The following is a 17,452-nucleotide window of genomic DNA, read 5'->3' as shown; positions in this document are numbered from 1 at the left end:
AGGCAGAGACAACAGACACAAACAGGAATTCAGACACAGATACACACATCAAAACGACACACACAAACTCTGGTATGGCCACGAAAATACAGGCAAAACTGCACAGATGTAAAAGCACAAAGACCACTCGACCTACACGCACATCGCTCAAACACTCGTGCGAAAACCCGCGCGGCCTCAGGGACACGCACGCTGAGGGCGGGGCCTTCGGGGGCGGGGCCTCCCGGGTCGAGGCTGGGTCAAGGGTCAGAAGGCGGAGGTACGCCCAAGATGGCGGCCTCCATGTGCGACGTGTTCTCCTTCTGCGTGGGCGTGGCGGGCCCGGCCCGGATCGCCGTGGAAGTCCGCTTTGTGAGCAGCGCCAAGGTGAGGCCGCGGCGAATCGTGCCGGGGTTCCCCACCCAGCCCGTCCTTGGAGACAGCCCCGCGGGACCCTATGCCTGCAGCTTAGAGGGTCCTCTGCCGCTTGGACTCTGCTATCCGGCCCCGGGGGCTCCTTGTCGGTACCCGCGTGCAGGCTTCCAGGGCGATCACGCGGTGGCCTGGGGCCCGCGGAGTCCTCCTGCGCTCCCCCTCCTCCCCTGGAACCGGGCCTTTCTGCTAGCTGGGCTGGGGAGCGCCAGGCCGGGGGATATTGCTGCTGGATCCTGAGAGCTGTTGGGCGGGACGTGCCGGGCAGAGGGAGCTGCGGTACTAAAAAGCGTGGGCCATCAAGAACTTTCTGAGTGAGATTTGGGTGGGGGGATTGAGGAGAGAGGCCAGGACACTTCACAAAGGGTCTTGGAGTGCCAAGGAATTTGGACCGAAGCCCGTGGTAACATTGAAAGGTTTAAATCAAGAGGATGACATTTTGTTTTACTATCGTGTTTTAAAGTTCAGTGTAGAAAAAATTCGAAAGTGCATGTAAGAAAAGGAAAGGTAAAACACTCATAATCTTGTATTTGTACAAATATGTGCATATTAAAGTTATATTTTTAGGCTGCTTTCTGATGCAGCAGTATGTATTTCAATATCAATAATCCTTTTAGGTATTAATTTTTAAGAGTTGAGTAATAGTCTTTCATGGGAGGACCGCTGTTCACTCAACAACTGTTCATTTATGGATATTTATACTGTATCTTGTTTTCCATCCCTGAGGTCAAAGATGGTGAAGCTCAGTGTCTGTGCACGCATCCTTTTCTTCTCACCAGCACTAAGTATTTTCTTTCTTGGTTATCTTTATTAGTTGATATGTGCAAAATGATACTGCTTTGTTCTCATTTGTATTTCTTTACTAATGAGGTTGAATAATTTATCATTTGTAATGGCAGTGTGTATCCTTGCTCCTGCCCTGGATGTCAGCCTTCTAGTCATGTGGCTCCTGCTCTCAGCATCATGGTATTCACACAGATCCCCAACCTAACCTTCCATTGTCCTCTTTCCACTCCAGAGGCGTCTGGAGCATTCCTCTCTTAATGTGGTAAATCAACTCCCCTGTGTCCTTGGGCTCCTCACTGCCCACAACTCCATCTCCACCCCAAGGCCTGCAGTGCTCTCATTGGCTCACAGTTTGATGGTGTTTCAGTTCCATCACTCCTAGCAAGCAGAGATATTCACCTTTACTTTCACTTTGCTCATATCTCTGAACCTCCTCCTTTTTTTTTTTTTAACTTCTCTCTTACATCACTTCAGCCACTCTCCTTGCCCAGTTGTCCTGTTCTAGCCTTCCATCAAAACCCCAGGTCTGGAAGAAGGGGCTGGCTTCCCTCTCTATGCCCGCAGCTTATGTGCTGCTGCAGAAGAATCATGTACCCAGACTTGGTGACAAGATGGCTTATCCTTTTTGCATCTGTATTCATCAAGTGGGATTGGTTTGTGATTTTTCTTTTTCCTTTATGGTATCTTCCTCAGGTTACCACATCAGAGTTATACTTGGTTTTTTGTTTGTTTTGTGAAATAGAGAAACTTTCCATTTTTTTCCTTCTGTTATTGAATAGTTTAAATAGCATAAGAATTACTTCTTTGGTTCAAGAGAGCTGATTTATGAAACCATATAGACTGGGGGCCTCATGTGGGGGTGGTTTTTTACCACTTTCTGTTTTGCCTCTATGGATATTGGCAAGAATGATTTTCAAAATTTTGCCAGTTGCTATGCCAGGGATATGACTGGTCACAACAGAAACCTAATCAAATATGATAAATGTCAACCAAGATGCTGTAGTAGTACACATCAGGCAGGTGCTAGTGTTGCTTGTTAGTCTATCTTGGCTTCCTTCCTGTTCAATTCACTTTTGGCAATTGATATTTTTCTAGAAAATAACTTAATAAAGAATTTATTTACTGGAGTCTTAAATTTTTATTGTACAATCTTTTAAAAAAAACATAAGCTTACTTTTCAAATTGCAAATAACTTTGCATAGTTTGTACCCTTTACATTCAGGTTCAGATTCATTTCTCTCCAGGCTTCTTGGTAATATGAATTAGAGCTGTTTTTTTCTTGAAACACTTCATATGTTTTGGGGATGTGTAGTTTCATAGAGGAACAGCTCTGATTCTTCCCTTTGCATTGATTACTAAATATTTCCTCCATTTGGTCCTCCAGAAAGAGGGAGAAAGAGATTAGTGCTTATCCAATATCAAAATTGATGACTGTCAGAAGTAGCGTGGGTCCCTGTTCATAATATCTTTGCGTCCCACGGAGGAAGGCCAGGTTTTCATTTTGCTAGGTTGGGATCCCAGAGGTTACTCAGTGTGGAGGTGGGCTTCTAGAAAGACAACCAAGCTGCATCCACGGCTTTGTCAACGGTTTTGTTCCAGCTGCCCTAGCATGCTATTGGAGCTCCCAGAGTTATTCACAGGGTTGAGATTTGTGGCTCATGGGCCTGTCCAGGTCTACACATCCTGCTGCTCTGATCTGGGGAGGTGCCCTTGCCTAGCCAAAGCACTAGAGTTCAGAGGAAACGGGGAGCTACCCAGGAGGCCACATGACAGGACATTTCACTGGTGGCTCAGTTATTTTCTTTCTCTCCCTTTTTGTGACAGTTCACTGGCACTACTGGGGCAATTGGCAGGGGCACCAGTCCTCTAAGTGTAGAGTGCACAAAAGTGCCCAGCGGGGCCAGTCACTGCCTGGCTTTTAAAACTGTCTCCTGAGTCCCTTTGTACATTTGAAGTGAATTGAAGTCATTCAGTCGTGTCCAACTCTTTGTGACCCCAAGGACTGTGGCCTACCAGGCTCCTCTGTCCATGGGATTTTCCAGGCAAGAGTACTGGAGTGGGGTACCATTTCCTTCTCCAGAGGATCTTCCTGACCCAGGGATCGAACCCAGGTCTCCCACATTGTAAACAGACACTTTACCGTCTGAGCCACCAGGGAAGCACATTTGAGAGATGGCAATTCAACAGTTGTTTTCTCATCTTTCATCCCATACACGGTGTCTGCAGTGCTTTAGACCAGGACTTCTCACTAACATGCATGTGAATCACCTGGGCATCTTGTTAAAATGCAGGTTCTGATGTGGCAGGTCTGGCGTGGGGCCTGAGCTTGTGCGTTCTAACATCTCCCAGGCGATCCCCATGCTGCCAGTCCATCACCTCATTTTGAGTAGTGTGGCGCATGGGGTTCCCTCACCTGTGCTGTACCATAACATCCTGGAAACTACCTGGTAGGTATTATTATAGTACTCGCTTTTCACATGGTAGACAGATGGAAAAAGGCAGTTGGCTCAACGCTTCACAGCAAGCTAGGCTTAGGACTGGTGCTAGGGTTAGTCATTCCTTCCAGTGTAGCACCTGAGAACTTGTTGGGCACCAGGTACTGTGCTAGGTACTGTGAGTTCCGAGCTGACTAGGGAAGTAGGACACATTCTCCTGAAAACTAGGCCTCCCCGTCCTGCAGTGTAGGATTCTCTGCAACCCTGAGGAGCAGCATCATGACCAGGATCCTGGAGGGGCACGTGGGTGACTCAGAAGGCGGCCCTATACCACTCGCTAGTACTGGAGGCTCCAGCCTGCTGTGAACCTCTGGCCATGCTAAAAACGCTCCTCTGGGTAGTCCAACATGGTTGCCATGGTGGCTCTCTTCCCATCCCAGCCCTCTGCCCTGGACAGTTTGGAAGATGTGCTACTGAATGTAGGGTAGAACTGCATTTCTGGAGGAGGTGATTATGAAGGGGGCTGACGACGCTCCAGGAGTGACCCTCCTGAGACAGAGGCCTCTGCCAAGAGGGAAGCACGTGGAGGTGAGGAGCCCTTGAAGCTCTGTCCTCTGCCTCTTCTTATGGCCATCCTATTCCTTCTCTGCCCTTTTAGGGAAAGGGGCTGTTTGCCACACAGCTGATCCGGAAGGGGGAGACCATATTCGTAGAACGGCCCCTGGTGGCTGCGCAGTTTCTCTGGAATGCACTTTATCGCTACCGAGGTGAGCTCATCTCGCCCACTCTGAGGGCCGCTGTGCCCAGCAGCCTTGGCGCCTGGAGGAGAGCATAGATATCCCTGATAGTCTCTGGGACTCCCGGTGTCAGGAGGGAAAGCACATCTTCTCTTGGAGAACTGTGCCTGAGAACCATGCCCCTGTCTAATCTCAGGCCATCTGGGGCTGTGAGCCTGTAGCAAAGAAGCTGTTCCAAAGGGTACCCTGGAGGAGGCCTGTCACTCAGGTGGACGCAGCGCCATCCTGAAGGGCTCTGTGCCAAAGTGGAGCCACTACCAAGAAGAGACCACATGCCCCCTGTTCAAAAAAGGCTGCATTAGGGATCACAAACAGCATGCTCTTAGCTTTCCAGCCACTCGCTTTTTTCACCCTTCCGTTGGGCTAGAGAAAAATCTCTGAAAGGACGGTCAGTCAGCTCCAGAATGTGGGGAAAGCCCAGTTTTGGGGAGGGGTGGAGAGCCCCATAGACTAAGTCCCATGGAGAAGCAGGGAGAGTCTGCCAGGCGGGGTGGGGACTGCAGAGAGGGAAGAAGGTATCATCTATCTTTGAATGCATGTGAAATTGATTAATTCGCTCCATTCTTTAACATAGTCATTCATTTACTCACCCCTTAAAACATCTGCTGTGAGCCAGGTGCTGTCGTAGCCCCGCGGATATTGCTGTGAAAGGACAGATGCAGCCCCTGCTCTGAGACACACTGTCATGTCTGGCTCTCTCCCCCAGCCTGTGACCACTGTCTTCGGGCACTGGAGAAGGCAGAGGAAAACGCCCAGAGACTGACTGGGAAACCAGGCCAGGTTCTGCCTCACCCTGAGCTGTGCACTGTGCGCCAAGACCTGCACCAGAGCTGTCCCCACTGCCGGGTGAGCAGCCCTGGGGCCGAGCTGAAGTCCTGGCTGGGGAGACGGGAGTGAGCACAGACCTGGTCATGGCCCTCAGAGCCCCCAGTGGAGGGAAGACATTGAAAAGCCTTGAGTACTACTCCAGTTTCATCCACGCGGTTCCAGTCCCACTGCCCAGAAAATAGGCTTGTTGGGAGCTTGCCCTCTGCCTCGGAGCCTGGCAGGGCCCTTCCCTGTCCCCGAGAAGCAGTCTCTCCTTCCCACGGTTTTAAAGCCTGGGGCAGGTGCTCCTCTCACATGCCCCCAGAGCACTGAGTGCTTCCTCGTCTCATAATACTATAATGCCACTGACTGCTGCTCAGGGGCTGTTTGTGGGAGGAGTGAAGTTAGAGGAGGTGAGGCCACACAGGTGTCTGTGCCTCACCCCAGGCCAGATCCTTGGGTGCTGACCTCCACCTCCCCCAACAGGTGACGTACTGCAGTGCAGAATGTCGACTGGCCGCAGCTGAGCAATACCATCAGATCCTGTGCCCAGGCCCCTCCCAGGATGACCCCGCGCATCCTCTCAATAAGCTGCAGGAGGCCTGGAGGTAGGTAGCATTTCCTCTCTTCTCTCCTTTATCCTTTCCTCCTTGCGTGTCTTCGCGGTGCTCAGCAGATGCAGCCATCTTTCTTAAGTTACCACTGCCTGGATTTTTCCTCCATTCTTAGGGCCAAACAGAGGTCATTTCACCTATTTCCCCTGCCTTAAATCTGAGCTGCCAGCCCCACCATCCTCAGCATTTTACACACTCCCAGAAGAGCCTCATTAAGCCCATAGAGATATAAAATCCTGCCCATGTCCTTGCCAGTAGCTTTCCCTCTTTGGTTATGAATGGGATTGGTAGGAAGGATTCTCTATAGCAGTCAGACCAGGCTTTCCTGAATTCGGCTACTGGGAAGGGAATTTCTAGGCCAAACCTTTATCTTTCTCCCCAGGAGTGTTCACTACCCGCCTGAGACTGCAAGCATAATGTTGATGGCCCGGATGGTGGCCACAGTGAAACAGGTGAGCCCACCTGATCTTCCGGAGAAAGCTGACTCTGGCCTCATTCAACCCTTGACCTCAGTTTCCTTCTTACTTTAAGACTCTGGCTTGGATACAGAGTTCTTTCTGGGCCTCTCAAAGAAGAGCTGCTTGCATGTACACCTTAGGAGTAGCTAACCATAAATCTGGCAGGGGGAGGGGAGCTTATCTTGCCTGTGATCTTTGATCTATGAGATGACTGCCTGTGCAGCAGCAGTTCATGCGTGCCATTTATAAGCATCACCTTTTCAGGATTGTATCTCTTTAGGTACAGCAAGAGAAGCTGCTCTGACCCCTTCTTTAATACTGTTGCTCCTCAGCCTCATTCTATTTTCCCAAGTGTCGTGAATTGGCTAGCTTGGCAGCAGCTGGGGAGATGGTTGGGTATGGGCAGGGCTGGGAGGAAGAGTCTACCTAGAAGCTAATGTGTGATGGTGTTTCTCTGAGGGCTGGGGCTTTGGAATGACAGCCGACTCTTCCCACAAGGGCAGGAATGACAGTAAAGAAGAGGGTGTCTGTGAGTCCATCTGTGCACATGCATGCATGGGCATGTATCAACCTGACCTTGAAGTATATTTGTTCACTACAGGCTAAGGATAAGGATCGTTGGATCAGGCTCTTCTCCCAGTTCTGTAATAAAACTGCTAATGAGGAGGAGGAAATTGTCCATAAACTCCTAGGGGACAAATTCAAGGTTGGTCTCCCCCCATGACCCTCCCACCCCTGCTAGTAGCCTGGGCTGTCTATGGCTACCTGGAGGAAGCTTCACAACTTGCTCCCTTCCCAGTCACAGGAAGAAGTTCGCGCCTGGGTCCAAAAATCTGTTCAGAGACTTGTATTTCTGTTGCTGTTTAACTTCATAACCTAATGTGGACTTAAAATTGCAAAGTGGGGTGATGACCAAGGATAGAGGGGCTGGGTGCCCTGATATGGGAGGCAGGACCCCATAATCGGATAGCAGTGGGCAAATCAAGTGTAATGAAAAATGGAGGGTTGAGGGGGTCTGCAGGTTAGGAAGTGGGGTGAAATAGACTTCTAGTTGCCCATGTACTGAGCACTCGCTTCAGATCAAAGAGTTATGCATTCTCCCCGAGGAGAGCAGAGTTCTGTGCAGGAGCTGCCTGAAGGGGGAGGCAGGTGTAAAAGGGCTTTTGGGGCAGGCCTTCCTGCACTGAATCTGGGGAAAGGAGGGGAGCGTCAAGCTGCTCTGGAGGGTGGTGCTGGTATAAGTGCTAGAAAATAGGAATTTGGGGTTTGCTACCCTGGTTGGAAGAGACCAGCAGACTGCCAAGGCTCTTTGGAGATCAGAACTCCATGGCTTTCCTTTGCCCCCTGGGAAAGCTGTCTTTAGAGCTCACCCTTTTCCTTCCCTTACATGGTTTTCTGGGCCCTGCCTGGGTGCTAAGGGGAAACCCCAGAGCTGCAGGTCTCTCCCTGCTTTCCCTAACCCAGGGTCAGCTGGAGCTACTGCGGAGACTCTTCACAGAGGCGCTTTATGAAGAAGCACTCAGCCAGGTGAGTGGGAAGGTGGGACCAGTGGCCTCCCAGTCACTCCAGCCCTCTGGGAGCAACCAGGGCAGCGTGTCCGCCTGGGACAGGTAAGCAAGAGCAGACCTGGTCTTACGGAGTTGGGGTGGGACTGACTCACAACAAGCTTCCTCAACAGAGTTGTATCAGGAAGAAGAGCAAGTGGCTGCCCACTGAGTGCCCTTCTCCTTTCTCCCCACAGTGGTTCACTCCGGATGGATTCCGGTCTCTCTTTGCTCTTGTTGGGACCAATGGCCAAGGAATTGGGACCAGGTTAGGAGAGAATGTTCCAGAGCTCTTGGACTTGTCCCTCAGGGCTGGGGTGGAAGATTGAGAAAAGTAGCCAAGCTCCTTTCAAGACTAGGGTGGGGCAGGGTGTAACTCTGGCCAGAATGCTGGACTAAACTCAGGGGCGAGGGTCAGACAGACCGAGTCTTTCTTGGGAACACTTAGTTGGGAAAGGACACACCTACCCACCCCCACCCCCTCTCGGGAGAAAGAAATGGACTTAACTTGCTTGGAGGTGGAGAGCCCTGTGAGCTGGGTCTTTCTCCTCTCCAACCATGGCTGCCTGGAACCCCCAGCTCCCTGAGCCAGTGGGTCCATGCCTGTGATGCTCTGGAGCTGAAGCCTGAGGACCGTGAGCAGCTGGACGCCTTCATTGACCAGCTGTACAAGGACATCGAGGCAGGTTGGTGAGATGGAGCCTTGGCTTCACCTGACTTTGGAAGCCCCCATCAGTCAGTTGGTGGACACAGTCTTCCCCCAGGGAGCTCTGAGTTCATGGTTGGGGAAGGTAATCCCTGTGTGAAGCTTCATGCCTGTCTGCAGGGCATACATGAGAAATGGCCCTGCAGTCCATGCAGAGGCCTCATGCGGGGGGTGGGGGAGTGCCAGATCGTGCGTTGGTATCATAAAGAGGAAAGCAAGCTTGTGCCTCAGAGAAGCATTGTCAGGTAAATGGGAGTGACTGGGTGGCAGACAGTGGAGCCAGGCCTGTCCTTATAAGCCTATTTGCTTTTCCTACCTATGACATGGACGTAATACCATCTGCATACGACTGTCTTACAGCAACCGGCGAGTTTCTTAACTGTGAAGGATCTGGCCTCTTTGTGCTGCAGAGCTGCTGTGAGTCCCGGCATTGAGAAGGCGCAGCCTCACGCTGCAGTTCTCCTCTGTTGGTCCCTCCTGGGCTGGTCGAGTTGAGTCTGGGAGTGGGATTAGGGCTGAGCTGGAGGATTTCCGCTTGGTCTCCCATATCACTTTCCATTCATTTATTGGACTGCTCATGCTTTCCAGTGGGCTGGCCCGGTGCTAAGGCAGGGCACAGAGCTCTGATTCTTGCAGAGGGAACCCTGGGTCTTGCCCCACCACTGCCCTGTGAGTCCTGAGTGTCCTAAGAACCCAGGAGGAGCTCAGGCTGGAAGGCAGTCTCATCAGCACCTGATGGAGGGACAGAGCCAGTTCAGACTGTTTTTCCAGATCCCAGCCTCCCACCCTCTGCTCTCCTCACCGCAGACCTTTCCTCCCAGGCTCTGGGGACACTACTTTTCCTAAACTAGGCTCCCAGCTGTTACCAGTGACAGACAGGCCTGAGTTAAGTTTCCGGCACGGGCATCCCTTTCACAGCCCTGTCCCTCCCTTTGTGAGACACTGGGAACAGCTGAGGATCAAGGGGACCAGTGAGGAGAAGAGCAGGGCCAGGCATGGCAGGTGGGGCAGGGCAGTGATGTGGGAGCACATCTGGGCCTGTGCTCTTCAGGAAAGAGCGCTGGACAGGGAGACAGGACACCGGGGCCCGGGGACCTGCACAGCCCAACAGGGATCAGAGAACAAGAAAAGACGGGGCCCAGGGCTCTGCACAGTTAAGGCTGTTATTTTTCTTAGTCAACAATCCTCATTATCTGCCTCTCATGACCCAGGCAACCACAGCTGTGTCCCCAATGCAGAGACCTCCTTCCCAGAAAACAACTTCCTTTTGCATGTCACCGCCCTGGAGGATATTAAGCCAGGAGAGGTGAGGGGGCAAGTAGCTGTGGGGGTGGGTGGGCAGGAGGCCTGGCAAGTTCTCTCCAGGAATCAGGAGCAGCAGTGGCTCCAGCCCCAGGTTCAGGCTGTTGGGTTGAATCCCTTCATGCTGCAGGACCTTAGTCTTGCCTGTGAGTGTGCTCTGACCCCACCTCACTTCAAAAAATAACTCCAGAAAGCCTCAGCAGTGTTTGAGAGAGCACTGTGTGCCTGAGTTCTTGTGTCCAGCTGCTTTTTGATCAAGGAATCTGCAGCTTCTAAGGAAACAGGAAATGGCCCTTTGTGGCTTGGACTATGGGTTGCTAATGTGGTTTGGGGTCCTGGCTGTTAGAGCAGTACACAGAGCCTGCTTGATACTTCTTTCAGGGCAAGTAGCTTCACAGCAAGATAACCTCTGCCCCAGCCACAGACAGACCTCGGCCATGGCCTAAAGGCCCAACCATAGCCCCCAGTTCAGACTGTCAAAGCCTCACAGTCCCATCCCTGCTCTGAGCACAAGGGGATGGATTGGGGTGGCCTGCCCTTTCGCTGAAGGGCAGCTCAGGCTCCTGGGGACGAGGCAATGGTTGGACACGGGGCAGAGGTTGGGGAGGCCCTAATCCCACCTGTTAGAAAGACCATCGGCCCAACCTCTCTTGTGCCCCTTAGGAAATCTGCATCAGCTACTTAGACTGCTGTCAGCGGGAGCGAAGCCGCCACAGCCGCCACAAGATCCTCAGGTGCCAGCGGGGGCTGCGGTGGGCAGCGGGGCTCTGGGGTCCTCCATTCCAGTGGCTGCCTGACTGCCCTCACCATCATGCCCCCTCGCCCTCTGCAGGGAGAACTATCTGTTCGTCTGTTCCTGCCCTAAATGTCTGGCAGAGGCCGATGAGCCCAACATGACCTCTGAGGAGGAGGAGGAGGAAGAGGAGGAGGAGGAGGGAGAGCCGGAAGATGCCGAGCTGGGGGATGAGATGACTGATGTGTGATGTCACCCTGCTCAGAAGCACTCCTACCCCAAACCCTGCAGAAGAGGGGGCCTTTCCCCAGAGCAGAGGCTTGGAAGGAACACCCCACTCCTGTCGCCCACTTCCCCCCCATTTCAGCACTCTTTCTGCCGGAGGGTAAGACAGGCTGGACCCTAGGCCCTCTCCCCCCGCTGGACCTCACGCCCGGACACTGCTGCTGCGTGGCTCAGGCTCTGCGCTGTCACTGAGCCGCTCAGAACTGGCTTCCCCCTGAGGTTCGGATGTAAGTGGCTGGAACCAAGGTCAGGGCCTAACAGTGTTCTTCCCCATGGCCCCACTTACTCATCCGCTTGAGGCTTCAGCCCTCTCAACTCAGTATGGGGGGAGGGGGGCAGTAACAGAGTGGCAACCCGAGAACACCCTGACTCCACTGAAGAAGAGAGGGGCCAAGATGCCCTTACCGACTTCCCTACCTCCCACTGTTGTAGCCTGACCACTGGCACAGCCTAGAGAGGCAGGAGTGGGGAACTGGGCCCCACTGCACCTTCTCTTAGGCGCTCTGTGGGGAGCACTGAACCACAGGGATTACCCCCCTCTCCCCACCTCACCCATCGTTTAGACATCGGGGAGTAGCGATTAGCCCCTCCCCCAGAATCTCTGTACTTGTGCCTTTCCTCTAGGCCCTGGTACAGTGGCTAGCCTCACAGGGTCTGGAAGAGGTGTCTGCCTCCCTTGGGAGGGGTATGGGGGGATCAGCACCCCTCCTCTTACCCTCATCCATTTAGGACTCTAGCAGCATAGCTGAGACTTGGGGGGTGAAAGACCTCTGCTCCCTAACTGAGGATGTTCTAGAGTCTTCTAGAACTTTGATCAGTGAGGGGCTCTCCTGGTCTCAATCTCCATCTTTAGGATCTCCACAGAGGAACACAAGTCTTCCAGAAACCTAGAAGAGCTGGGCTGGATACTCAAGATTAGCCCTGACTGTCTTCCTCCTCCCCAGATTAGCACCACCCCTTGCTCTTGGGTTGGAAGCTGTGGAAATTGTAACCTGTCACCCGCAATTCTTTTCTGCCCCCCTTCCCTGAGGGGCCTGCCGCATGCCCCTGCTGAGGGATCCTAGGGAGGCCAGGTGCCGCCGCATGGGCCCTTTCTTGGATCGTGAGCAGGTGGAATCTGCCTGAATAGCCTATTGGGTTCTTAATTCTTCAGAGCAGCCAGCACCCCCTCCTCCCCCCCTGCCCACTGTTCTCAATAAAACATGAATGGTGACAGGCCTTTACAGGAATGCTTTGTGGAGGATGGCTTGACAAGCAGGCAACAGTCACGTGGATGGTCCCAGAATGCATAGGACAGAGCGGTGACGGCAGGAGATGGGAGCTCCAGCTCCCCAGTTTGGATTCATCCCTCGTCTCGTCTATATCTGCTGTGCAAACGTTTCTCAGGTCTAAGAGCAGGGCTCCTCTGAGGTCCAGTGTGGATCCCCAGGACCAGACTACAAAACAAGGAGGCTTTTCCTCGGGGGCTGAACCACCGCTTCCTGAGTTCTTGAGCAGGAGGCTGTCGGGATCCAGGATTAGCAGTCTGAGCACTGGTCCTGAAGGACCCTGGGCAAGCCTTGTACCCTCTCTGGGCCTCAGTTTCCTCCCTTCAAAACAAGAGCGTGGGACCAAGTGAGTGTTTGAAGCCCCCCACCCCACCCCTGTGTGCTTTACTCTAGGACACAGTTGCAACCCTGATGAGAGGCTTTATTGCTAAAAAGTCACTGAGGGTTTATTAAGTCCTCAAACACCAGCTCCTTACACCATTCCAGCAATTGCTGTGAGAGACTCTGGGTGGGGAGGCTGGAGCCAGGTGGGGTGTGACAGCTTTCAGATGGCTCTCAAACCATCTGCTGTTGGCCCCTTTAGTTTCAGACCCGAGCCCACCAGCCCCCGGGCCTGGCTCTTGCCTCTTCCCATAGCATGAGACACCTTAGGAGCCCAGGGGAGGAAAGGCCAGTGGTGTGGCTTCCTTTAGCTGAGCCAAGGCCCAAGCCCTTTTCCTCTGCCTGGCTCCACCAGTTCCCAAATGCTATCCCCAAATCCTGAACAGCAGAATTCCTGGATTTTCCCTTCTCAGCCTAGAGTTGCTTATGGCTGGAATGTGGGACCAACTCTTCTACCAGAAGGTCCAGGGCGGTTGCAGCAGCTCAAAGGTGGGGATGCTGGTGACATTGACTGGGATGGAAATGATGGCCCAAGGCAGCCCATGCTGTTCCAGGGAGCGGCGGATCATGTAGCTGGGAGGGCATGGAGAGAGGTGGTGATGGTCACTTTCTCGGCACCCCATCATGCCCCACTGTCCCCATTACTTTGGGAGTTCCAGAGCCTGAGGACTTTTTTGGCCCTCCAACCAGGGCACCCCAAGGTGAGGCTTGTGGGTAGGGACTAGTAATTGCCCTTGACCTCCCCGAGTTGTGGCACCTAGTTTGGTGCTAATACAGCCAGAGACAAGGACCCCTCACCCATCTCGGCCGAGCAGGAAGAGGGCGGGGATGTCAGCTGTGCGCTGGGTACTGTCTTGGATCATCTCCACGTAGAAGCTGTCATTGTCAACCGCGTTGTCAGAGATGATCACTGCCCGCCCGCCGTGCTCCTGCACCACCCGGGTCTTGGACAGGAAGGAGCAGCCCCTGGAAGAGGTGATGATGAGACCAAAGAAAAGGCAGGGGAGCTATCCCCTCCCCAGACCACCACCCTGGGAGGGTGCAAGAAGGACCAATCATGGAGGATTATTTTTTTATAGAGGCTCACAAGTAAATGGCCAAAGGCCTGGATAATTTTAAGACATTTCTTAAAAGATTCTTAAAAAGATGAATTATTTAAAAACAGTTATTTCAAAGTATCACCACCAACACTGATCTCAGACTCTCCCCTGGTGCCTCTGCCTGTCCGCGCCTTACCCCCTCTCCACCAGCGCGATCTGGTCCTGGATGAAGAAACCGTTGCTGAGTTCCCCACAGGCCTCTGAAGGTTCCGCAGGGACAAGGTGAATCTGCTCATACCTTGTGTGCTGAAAGATATTTAAACAGGTGAAAGTGTGGGGAGAGGTTAGGACTGAGCTGATCATTCCATCATATCAGCTCCTCACAAAATGAGAAGGAAATGCGTGATTTCTGTGTGCTGGACACTTGAGCACTTTTACTCAATTCTCACAATTGTCTGGTTGTCCTATCCCACCCTCCCCTTTTTTTTTTGGTCAAATCTTTATTTATTTTTTCTCCACCCTCCCTTTCACAGACACAGGGAAGTTGCTGTGGACCCAGAGTCATGTATTAATAGTTCAGCAGTGGAGCTAGCAGAGCCTTTGGCTTTTTTTTAACTACTTCATGTCCCTAAGAAGAAGAGTTTCCCTCTGTGATGCCCAGGTCTGTATTATACCCAGAGGAACAGCCGGAAGCCCTGCCTTCCTGGCTCTATAGCCCCTGGAAGACAGAGCAGAATTCTGCCCCCTTCTCTGTCCCAGCACTCAGGTATTGATTGAATTGATGAAGGTCACCTCAACTTAGTAGGGGGAAATGTGGAGACAGCATCAGATGTGAGGGGGCCTCCCTGAACTTACAAAGATACCACCAAAGTCCTTGGCAGGCGTGGCTGTGAAGATGTAGCGAATGTCCCCAGGACTCAGCACTTGAAAGTACAAATAATCATGGATGCGTAAGCCTGAAAGGTAAAATGTACAGGTGAGAAGCCTCCGGGGGAAAAGCTGGTTTCAGGTTCAGATCATGGACCCCATGCCTTCAACAGGCTAGCTATGGTCTGGGCCCAGAGACCCAGCTTCAGCCAACTGTGTCCTCACAGTACGTAGTATAGATGGTCTCTGCCCTGGGGAGGATAGAGCTGATGCAGACAGTTAGTGACCCCAGAGGTTTACAGCTGCTGCTGCTTACACAGGTGAGCCAGGGAGACTGAGAGTTCCAGTGTTACCTCTCTGAGGGTTAATTCATCTTTGCTCTGAAGCAGACTTTAGAGTTTCAAGGTGGTAGATGTGGTAGCTGTTGTAAAAAAAAAAAAAAGTCTGGTTCCACTGCCATTCCCCCCTCGTCCAGTCACTACCATTTCTTGTCCTAGCTGATGCAGCTTTTTAACTGGTCTATCTTAGCCTGTATTCTTGCTCCCTAAGGTCCATTCCCCTAACAACTGCCAGGAATTTCCTTAAAACACCTTAAAGCAGATGTGATCATATCACCACTGCCAGAGTGTCAATACTCTTCAAGGACTGCCTTTTGCACTTAAAGCCTAAACTCTAGTCTGCAAGGCCCTGCTTGATCTGGCCGTTGGCAGCTACCCCAACCTCATCTCTTCCCTTCCTGTGTTCTAACTACACTGGCCTCCAGTTTCTTCACATCTCCAAGTCTTCTTGTAAGTTCCCTCACCATACCACACCTCTACCTCTTTATAGGGCTCACTCCTATTCATCCATCAGATCACTTTCTCAGAGAAACCTGCCCTGTGACTGCCCTCCTTTATGCCCATTCAAAAATGTACTTTGTCTCCAATGACACTTTTAACATAATTTGGAATTATTTTTGTTTGTTGTCTCTCTCCTGCACTAGAACAAGGACTTAAGTTTGTGATTTCATTCCATACTGTGTCCACCTTAACCAACATAGTGGCTAGACTATAACTCGTGCTCTAAAAGGTTGTTGAGTGAATGAACAACTATTTCCAGCAGGGAAGTGCCAGAACAACTAGATTTTTCTGGGATGTGGATCTCTTTAGTACCTAAGTGTAATGTTTTACCTGAACTTAAGCGGCTGGATTCCTTAGCCCAGAGAGATTGAGTAGCGTGAAAGGGTGGAAACTTCTGCCACAAGTCAGGGCTTGTGTCAGGGCTGGGATCAACTGTGGCTTTAGCTGTCCTTTTCTACATCCTAATCAGCCACCAGGTAGAGGTCCACTGGTTGGTACTGGGCTACACATACAGCCTTTTGTCCTGGGAGTGAAGGCTTCCAGTCAAATAGAGATACACTCCCAGGAGGCCTTCCTGGATTAGCACTAAAATTCCCCTCCTCCCTACACATCTTTGCCTAGCCTTTGTATCCGCTGATCCGTGTAAATTAAGTATAGATACACACATGTGCTCACGTATGTATATGGGTGTATGTTTATGTTCTCGTGTAGATGCAAACAGGTTTAGTGTGTGCGTATGTGCTAAGTGCGTGTAAGCCCACGTATAGCAACGTGTGGTCCCATTTATGTATGTGAGTGCTCACATATTTCCAGCTTGTAGTATTCCTGTGAGTGTGAAAGTCGCTCAGTCGTGTCCGACTCTGCGACTCCATGGATTATACAGTCCATGGAATTCTCCAGGCCAGAATACTGGAGTGGGTAGCCTTTCCATTCTCCAGGGTCCCATTTATGTATGTGAGTGCTCACATATTTCCAGCCTGTAGTACCCCTAGGCGTTCCTTGTTCTTCGCCCCCGTCAGCCACCTAAGTCGGCGCTAGTGGGGGTAGGGGGAGCCTTCCTTCGACGTGGGTAGCTGGGGACTCACAGCCCAGTCTCAGGCCGCGCCCAGTTAATGTCCCTGGGGACCACTACCCACCCACTCCAGGTGCCGGTGTCTGGACCTGCCTTGCTCCGAATTCGCGGGGTCCCCAAGGTGACCCGTGGCCCCCGGCCCAGGACGCGCTCAAGCTGGTCCGCCAGCCCCGCCCTGAAGCGTAGCCCCGCCCGTTGCTGCTCACCGTGGGCCGCGACGCACGCGGGGAGCCAGAGCACGAGACAACACCAGCCCGCGGCGCCGGGGACCATCTCCAGGGCCCGGCCGGGCGCCGCGCTTCTTCCAGCCACCCCGCCGCGCGTAGCTAGCCGGACTTCGGCCTGACAGCTGCTCTGGCCTCCCGCCCCCGGACCCGCTCACGCCGTCGGTTGGCGGACCGGAATGAGGCCTAGGACTGATTGGCTCTGAGGCCTGCTTATGTAGCCACATTTTCCGCCCCTACGCCCTAGCCCACTTCCTATTGGTCGAGAGAAGTGAGGCCGAGGGCTGATTGGTCTAAATTGTTAACTGCAACTGCCGGCCCCCGCCCCAGCATTTCTCTTTTTGGGTTAGACTCTGCAGGACCTCTCAGGCAGAGGGCGGGCCTGGGAGGCCGCGGGAACGGAGAATGGAGACCCGCAGGACTCGCCTCAGCCCCGAAAGACTTGGCTAGTCGGCTCGTGCGTCCTCGGCCGAATCCTCACCGCGGCAGCTTCGCAAGACAACGATTTATCTTCTAGCTGTGCTTTCCTTTTTCCCATCCTCTTCTTGGGAAGGCATTCGTCTAGCGCCCAGGTGGTCTCGGGCGACCCCTGCTCTGCTCATCCTCTGCCTAGTTCCACTGGCGTTTGTGCGGTCGTAGTCAGTAGGCTCTGGGGGTGTACCAGTAGGCCTGATGTACCCGACACTCGAGGAAGCTCTGACAATGCCAAACCAGAAAACGAGCATTCGGGCCAGGTGCCCACGTGTGATGTTGGACACCTAACCCCTCAGCCTCAGTTCCCTCGTCTGTAAAGTGGGCGTGATCGTGGTACTACCAAAACGATAGTGTGTAACAACGAGCTCACTCACGTCAAATGCTTAGTAAAGGCCTGTCTCTCAGTCAC

At 52.6% G+C, this 17,452-nt stretch overlaps 2 protein-coding genes across 4 annotated transcripts; one reads left to right on the top strand and one right to left on the bottom strand.

Moving 5' to 3' along the window:
• The first annotated feature begins 250 nt into the window (after positions 1-250).
• SMYD5 (SMYD family member 5) lies at positions 251-12,096 on the top strand. 2 transcript variants are annotated; one of them, XR_011569210.1, is made up of 14 exons: positions 251-366; positions 4,291-4,399; positions 5,136-5,275; positions 5,723-5,844; positions 6,233-6,302; positions 6,910-7,014; positions 7,773-7,835; positions 8,050-8,120; positions 8,432-8,538; positions 8,919-8,975; positions 9,770-9,864; positions 10,524-10,594; positions 10,693-11,105; positions 11,732-12,096. XR_011569210.1 is itself a non-coding variant. In XM_019969930.2 (13 exons), exons 1-13 carry the CDS (start codon positions 271-273, stop codon positions 10,841-10,843), a joined length of 1,257 nt encoding a protein of 418 aa, XP_019825489.2. In that variant the 5' UTR covers positions 251-270; the 3' UTR covers positions 10,844-12,096. The 2 variants fall into 2 exon arrangements, 1 of the variants encoding a protein (XP_019825489.2); XM_019969930.2 differs by having other exon boundaries at positions 10,693-12,096.
• On the bottom strand, positions 12,089-16,739 carry PRADC1 (protease associated domain containing 1). Of its 2 annotated transcripts, none has more exons than XM_019969928.2 (5): positions 16,552-16,739; positions 14,423-14,523; positions 13,764-13,873; positions 13,326-13,493; positions 12,089-12,467 (listed from the first exon to the last, which is right to left on the bottom strand). In XM_019969928.2, the coding sequence occupies exons 1-5, from the start codon at positions 16,616-16,618 to the stop codon at positions 12,221-12,223; spliced, it is 693 nt and encodes a 230-aa protein (XP_019825487.1). In that variant the 5' UTR covers positions 16,619-16,739; the 3' UTR covers positions 12,089-12,220. The 2 variants fall into 2 exon arrangements, with proteins under 2 accessions (XP_019825487.1, XP_019825488.1); XM_019969929.2 differs by lacking the exon at positions 12,089-12,467 and adding an exon at positions 12,547-13,100 and having other exon boundaries at positions 16,552-16,727.
• Between the last annotated feature and the right edge of the window lie 713 nt (positions 16,740-17,452).

The sequence above is a fragment of the Bos indicus genome, chromosome 11, assembly GCF_029378745.1.
Source record: "Bos indicus isolate NIAB-ARS_2022 breed Sahiwal x Tharparkar chromosome 11, NIAB-ARS_B.indTharparkar_mat_pri_1.0, whole genome shotgun sequence".
In the NCBI taxonomy this organism is placed as follows: domain Eukaryota; kingdom Metazoa; phylum Chordata; class Mammalia; order Artiodactyla; family Bovidae; genus Bos; species Bos indicus.
Note: the sequence above shows the minus strand (reverse complement) of the source record. Positions and strands in the feature narration are given on the sequence as shown.

Coding starts and splice junctions, on each gene's coding strand:
- SMYD5 (XM_019969930.2), top strand. CDS start 271: ATGGCGGCCTCCATGTGCGACGTGTTCTCCTTCTGCGTGGGCGTGGCG. Junction 4,400..5,135: donor TGCACTTTATCGCTACCGAG/GTGAGCTCATCT, acceptor TCTCTCCCCCAG/CCTGTGACCACTGTCTTCGG. Junction 5,845..6,232: donor AAGCTGCAGGAGGCCTGGAG/GTAGGTAGCATT, acceptor CTTTCTCCCCAG/GAGTGTTCACTACCCGCCTG.
- PRADC1 (XM_019969928.2), bottom strand. CDS start 16,618: ATGGTCCCCGGCGCCGCGGGCTGGTGTTGTCTCGTGCTCTGGCTCCCC. Junction 13,874..14,422: donor AGGACTTTGGTGGTATCTTT/GTAAGTTCAGGG, acceptor AATATCTTTCAG/CACACAAGGTATGAGCAGAT. Junction 12,468..13,325: donor TTCCTGCTCGGCCGAGATGG/GTGAGGGGTCCT, acceptor CTTGTTTTGAAG/GGAGGAAACTGAGGCCCAGA.